The sequence below is a fragment of the Alosa pseudoharengus genome, unplaced genomic scaffold (assembly GCF_046254945.1).
Source record: "Alosa pseudoharengus isolate Yale_2024_CS ecotype anadromous, Long Island Sound unplaced genomic scaffold, YU_APseudo_1.1 YU_APseudo_1.1_scf_8, whole genome shotgun sequence".
Taxonomy (NCBI): domain Eukaryota; kingdom Metazoa; phylum Chordata; class Actinopteri; order Clupeiformes; family Clupeidae; genus Alosa; species Alosa pseudoharengus.
Window position 1 is genome coordinate 18,533,327 of NW_027468870.1, and position 5,943 is coordinate 18,539,269.

The 5,943-nt window shown below is 41.8% G+C and overlaps 1 protein-coding gene across 2 annotated transcripts; it reads right to left on the reverse strand.

Moving 5' to 3' along the window:
* Positions 1-5,943, reverse strand: LOC143112238 (mannose-P-dolichol utilization defect 1 protein-like). 2 transcript variants are annotated; one of them, XM_076274490.1, is made up of 8 exons: positions 5,865-5,943; positions 5,449-5,606; positions 4,971-5,036; positions 4,740-4,872; positions 4,518-4,603; positions 3,669-3,787; positions 3,418-3,528; positions 1-2,863 (listed from the first exon to the last, which is right to left on the reverse strand). In XM_076274490.1, the coding sequence occupies exons 2-8, from the start codon at positions 5,552-5,554 to the stop codon at positions 2,741-2,743; spliced, it is 744 nt and encodes a 247-aa protein (XP_076130605.1). In that variant the 5' UTR covers positions 5,555-5,606; positions 5,865-5,943; the 3' UTR covers positions 1-2,740. The 2 variants fall into 2 exon arrangements, with proteins under 2 accessions (XP_076130605.1, XP_076130606.1); XM_076274491.1 differs by lacking the exon at positions 5,449-5,606 and having other exon boundaries at positions 5,865-5,924.

Genomic DNA, 5,943 nt, shown 5'->3' on the forward strand with positions numbered 1-5,943 from the left:
AGATAGATACTTTATTGATCCCCAAGGGGAAATTCAACTATTAACAGGAAGTTAAGAAAACAACCATTAATGCATATTTGATCAATTTCATTTATTTATATTTTTCTGTAGAACAGCCTAAGGTGACAACATTGTGTTCAATTTTGTAAACTAGATGTCACACAAATATTCAGGAATGATAAAATAGAACTAGATGTACCGCAAAGTGGTAAAAAATATGACTGCTGCTCAGTCTTGCACACTCTCTCCGCAAAAATAAATCACGCTTGTATCCTAGCACTTACCACCCGTCTTGAACTGACACTCAACTGTTTAAAAACAGCACTCACTGATGCACTTATTCTTACTGTACTCTACCGTTTTTAAATTGTCTTAAAATTGTGAGAGAATTGCTTTAAACCTTAAACTGTTACCATGTTGTAAGTCGCTTTGGTTAAAAATGTGTCAGCCAAATGTAATGTAATGTAATGCTTGTAAATGTTTCTGTATTTACTGTACTTGAAGTAGGATATGGATTCACTTAAATTAAGACAAAATGGGACAGAAACCCCAGTGTGCATTGTTCACTGAATTGCTGGTACATAAGAGAAAATGCCACATGGAAGCAAAGCACCACCGTCAAAGGCAAACCTGTCGAGTACTTTGAAAGGTGACATCAGGAGTTGAAGACTTCACAAATGTAATACCAAACACCAGCATGTTCCAGACAAGTAGGCCTACAGGCACATTGCGAGTCTTAACATGTAGCTCACCGTATCCGTTGGCTTGATCGCTAAAAAAATATATGGGTTGCGACTTCATGAACATGGGAAATTGTGGGTCCCAAAGCCATACCAGGAACCACTGTCCTACTCCATCCCCTACTTTTGCTACTTTTCTGTATGTAAATGAGAGTGTGCATGTGTATGTTTGCTTTTGTGTATATGCGTGCTTCTCTGTGTTTTCGCTTGTGAGTGTGTGTGTGGGGGTAATGGGATGTGTGTGTGTGTGTGTGTATGTATGTATGTCTGCTTGCCTGCATGTGTGTGTGTGTGTATGTTGGCTTGTGAATGTGTGTGTGGGGGTAATGGTGTGTGTGTGTGTGTGTGTGTGTGTGTGTGTGTGTGTGTGTGTGTGTATGTCTGCTTGACTGCATGTGTGTGTGTGTGTATGTTTGCTTGTAAATGTGTGTGTGGGGGTAATGGTGTGTGTGTGTGTGTGTCTGCTTGCCTGCTTGCGTGTGATATGGGATGGGCTGACATGGCCCCTGGAGGCCAACATACAAAAACAAATTGGTCATCCTAGGCCCTACCGGTTCTCAAGATATTCACAGAAAACTGTGTCTGGCCATCTACAGGCCAGTTGGTGTACAGACACTAAATGTTATATTATTGTTATATATTTAGTAGACTGTAGATATTCACAGAAAACTGTGTCCACCCTACCCTCCTTTCGGGGGGGGGTCCAGTCCGACGGGGGGCGACAGATCAAAATGAAAAACAATGGTTCCGTGTCAGCCTTGTGGGGCTACATGCACCAAGTTTTGTGCACACCGGTCTTTCAGTGTCCTGGGAATCGTTGAAACAAGATTACTGAAAAAATGACTGAACCTTCGCTGCGCGGCGGTCATAATAAAGCCCACTTATAAGACAATAAATGTAGATAAGAGTAGCTCTGATCTCATGTATGACTAACTGACAGACTGTGCTCCAAAAATTGAGACGTACGATACTCTTATGACAAAAAAAAAACAACAGAAAAACATTTCTTTGCTAATGATTTCTCAACATGTTGAGTACATCACATAATGAAGCACTGCTGCTCTCTAGGGGTTGTTTAGTAGAAGAGCATGTAGTGGTATGTCCTCTCTGCTTATACAAAGTCCTTTTAGGCAAGTCCCTCCACTCAGCGGCCATATTGCAACGCTTTTTGGGTACTCATCGGGCATCCTATTCGGCAGAAATGCGCGTACGCAAGGCTTCACGACACCAACCGTGCTTCAGCGGCGAGTTCACAACACATGATTGGCACGATGACTGCACAACACAGCACATAATTGGCTCAATGTAGTCACATCACACCACATGATTGGCTCAATGTATACACATGTTGACATTTTGGCGAGGAAGGGGTGGGATATGTGTAGACAACGGCCATATTGGCGTTACAAACTTAACCCCATGCATTTCTATGGAGGATTTTTTGAGTGCTGTGTCTCCTCATTAGAAAGTCTCTGGCTTATATGTCTTGAATTATCTGTTACATCATTATCAAAATAATGGGTTTTTTTTTAACTAACAAACTAAACCAGTAACTTTATTTTGTTCAGAGCAACACTTTCACATTCACACTACAAAGAAGAAAATAGACACATATGGCTCCATCAGCCGTGAAAGCTCAAAGGTTATAACTGCTACATTGTGGTTTTCTGTTTGTTTTTTTCAAACAAAGACTAGGTCTTCCCTGAGATGCAATACATTTCACATTATTCCTATTTCCTTCTTATTAATGTGAAATACAGTTATACCAGTAACTGATTCTACTGTAAAAAAAAAAGAAAAAAGAAAAACTCTGGACTGCTTGTGTTGAGATTTTCACATGCAGGGTGGGGTTCAATAAAAGGCTTGGATTGTACCAAGTACTGCCTTAATAACACTGCTACTAGGGTAATGTCCTTTGGAATGCAATAAGAGCAGTGTTTGGGTTGGACTGAGGTATGAGGGTTGGGTGATTTCAGCCATTATGAAGTTACCCGTAACATCTACTCAGCTTTCTCTTTTCCAGGGCGGGAGGCATTCCGGTACTGAAACATCTGGGCCACCAAGACTCCGCTGCATAAACATGCCAGAACATGGGTCAGAGTGGACAGCGAGTGTCCGGTTTCCTACAGAGAGACAGAGATAGAGAGAGAAAGGGAGAGTCAGGTGTGTGTATGTGTGAAACTGAGTGTGTGTGTGTGTGTGTGTGTGTGTGTGACTAAGTGTGTGTGTGTGTGTGTTCATGTGCACTTGTGAGTGAGTGTGAGTGTGTGCCTGTGTGTGTGCTTGTGAGTGAATGAGTGTGAGAATTCACTTTGTCGAAGCCACAGAGCTATCGGCTTTCATCAAAACATGCTTTGTTTGAGGGTACTTGGTTAACCATTTAGGATGACTGCACTGTTTGTCAGCGACTGTCTACTGCTACACAGATAAAACTGTCAGTGCAGTTGACTCATCTCTCTCATGGGTTAACTGGAATGCAAGAGCACACATGCAATCTTTTGTGTTTTTTACATATTGCACAAGAGTCTGAATGACTTCCTACTGATTATCAGGAGGAATGAATCACACATCGGCTGCACTAGAAATCATTAGTCCAGACAGAGGAGTGTGTGTCTTGGGATAGGCCGCCTCCCATGCACCAGAGGTCACCTGAGTCCAGTACCAGAGACATACACACCTGCAGAGAGACGAAGATGCGCGCCAGGGAGCCGAAGAACACCAGGCAGAGGGACACAGCAGAGAGCTGGCCTGTGTGTTTGCTCAGGTAATTACAGCCTATCTGGATGAGCTGCACACATGACCACACATACAGAGTAATGAAAAGTCACCCCCTTAGCCAAACATTTAACTCACACATGGACACAAACTACAGCATTCCTTCCAAGGGTTAGGGTTACATCTGACGAGGTTCTTTTTGTGAGGACGTACCCTGCTAGCAATGACGGCCAGCACAACCGACTCCTGCATCAAAGCTATGGCTTTTCTGGGAACCAATGGGGATGTCAGGAGATACATAAAAGTGCTATAAACCACAAGGAACAGTAACCCTGTAAGTAGAGAGCAAAGCATGAATAACATCTTTATATTTTCACAGTGTTGTGTTATTTACTTTATTCAACTGGTATAAGAAGATAAATAGAGAGCATGATAGAGAGAGAGAAAGAGAAGGAGAGAGAGGAGAAGTAGAGAGAGAATGAGAGAGAGGAGAGAATCATCCTGTTTTCATGCAGCCAATAAACGCTTTCGAATCAGTTTATTGGGAATAAACCGAAAATGCGTGTGTCTTGTAAACACCTTATTCTGATTGAAATAAACTGAAAAAGGCCATATTCGGTTTACTAATAAACTGTTCGCCCACCCTAGCATATGCCTGTTTTAAACAAAATATTGGGTCATGAAAACACCTTGCTATGTAAAAAGGAATATCCTCAAAATGTGACATTCTACTTGCTTGTAAACAGGTTAAATGGAATATTGACATAAACGGAATTTGGGCAATAAACTGATTCAAAACCGTTTATTCCCGGCATGAAAACGTGATGATTGAGAGAGAGAAGGAGACAGAGAGAGGAATCGAGAAGGAGAGAGAGAGAGAGAGAGTCTGTGTGTGTGTGTGTGGATATGTGAGATGAACATCCACACCAGATGCTTGCCACCAAACCACATTCATGCTAAAAAAGTGTTTCTGTTTTTTTTTCCTCACTCAAAGAGACCCCATCAATGTGTCCCAATTAAAAAACCCACACTCACACAAAGAGAATGGAAAACAACGCATACCTCTCACAATTTGTCCATTATAATGAAGAATGAGGAAATTGAGGAACATGACCTGGGTCAGTATAAACAGGCTCTCTCCCCAGGCTCTGTGTAAACAGAGAATATAAATCTACAGAGAATATAAATCTTTAAATATAAACCTCCTCCACAAACCACAGCATTGCATAACATTTTTGGAGCAGGATTTCAACACACTGTCTCATAAAATGTCTTTGTTTTTACCCAATAGGGAAGCCTTGGGCTATACAGTATACCACATAGCCAGAGACGGAATAAAGGCTGAGCACAGCGGAGGCCAGACTCAGTCCCTCTGCACTTCCTGCCCTCAGAACCTTCCAGATCTGGGGCAGCTGAGCTATGTAGAGGAGAGACATGTTACATGATGGAAGAGGACAGTAAGAGAGAGAGAGAGAGAGAGAGAGAGAAAAGGATGGGGGAACAGAGCTATCTTACCAAGAACAGTGCCTACCATGATCCAAAGACCCATGACTTTGCTCAGGGTGATCCTCAAACATGGCCCTAAACAGATACAAAACAAGGCTTCATTCCAACACACACACCTATGATAAGTGTATCTTAATATTATGCTGTATTCAAACCTGATTAAGGAAGGTTCTTATGAACCTTGGATGCACATTTTATTAGGTTCACTGAAGCTGAAAACGTATATCTGTTTAGTGAAGAATATACCCCAACTATCCTAATTTTCAAATCTCCTCAGACATTAAAATGTAAACTATGATGCACAGCTGCATAATACACAGTCCTCAGCAAAGGACATCAGACAGTATGTCCCATATCTCCTCATCTATTCAAATGTTGTCAGATGGAGGACAACTGCACATTGTGCACCCCTCGGAATAATTTACTGCTTTATTGCCTGATGTCGCTGCGCTGTGAAAACACCACTACGATATTGTGCAGACCTCACCATGAGCAAAGTTGAAGTGAAGAAAAAATTCGTCGTAACACTTCTCTGGCATGAAGAATGTCAGAAGGAATTCTTTCAAAAATGGCATTTGCTCTGTCTCCGCCATGACTTATGTAGAAAAGAAGTTCGTTTCTGTGGTAAATTCCTTTAAGCTATTCCTGCGAAGGCAAGCCCATGCAAATCCTTAAGCAATGCAGGTTGTTTTGACCATCTGGACGATTCGGATAGTGCTTTTTGCATACACATTCATGCAACTAGAAGCCACAACCAGATTTTAGAAAGCTTAAAAATATCATGAAATGAATGATGGCATTAAAACAATAGGCTATGCATGGTAAAAGAACCCCGCTTTTGCCATGATATCTTTATGGCATTGAGTCTAACAAGTATTTACAAACTTTCATGCGGAGACCTACCGTGGTCTTGTAATCGTTCATAGTCCACGTTGGCCTACTCAGGAAGGGGGTGGGTGCTCTTTGTACGCTAGACAACCCC

Coding starts and splice junctions, on each gene's coding strand:
- LOC143112238 (XM_076274490.1), bottom strand. CDS start 5,554: ATGGCGGAGACAGAGCAAATGCCATTTTTGAAAGAATTCCTTCTGACA. Junction 3,788..4,517: donor TAATGGACAAATTGTGAGAG/GTATGCGTTGTT, acceptor CTCTACTTACAG/GGTTACTGTTCCTTGTGGTT. Junction 2,864..3,417: donor GCATCTTCGTCTCTCTGCAG/GTGTGTATGTCT, acceptor GTCTCTCTGTAG/GAAACCGGACACTCGCTGTC.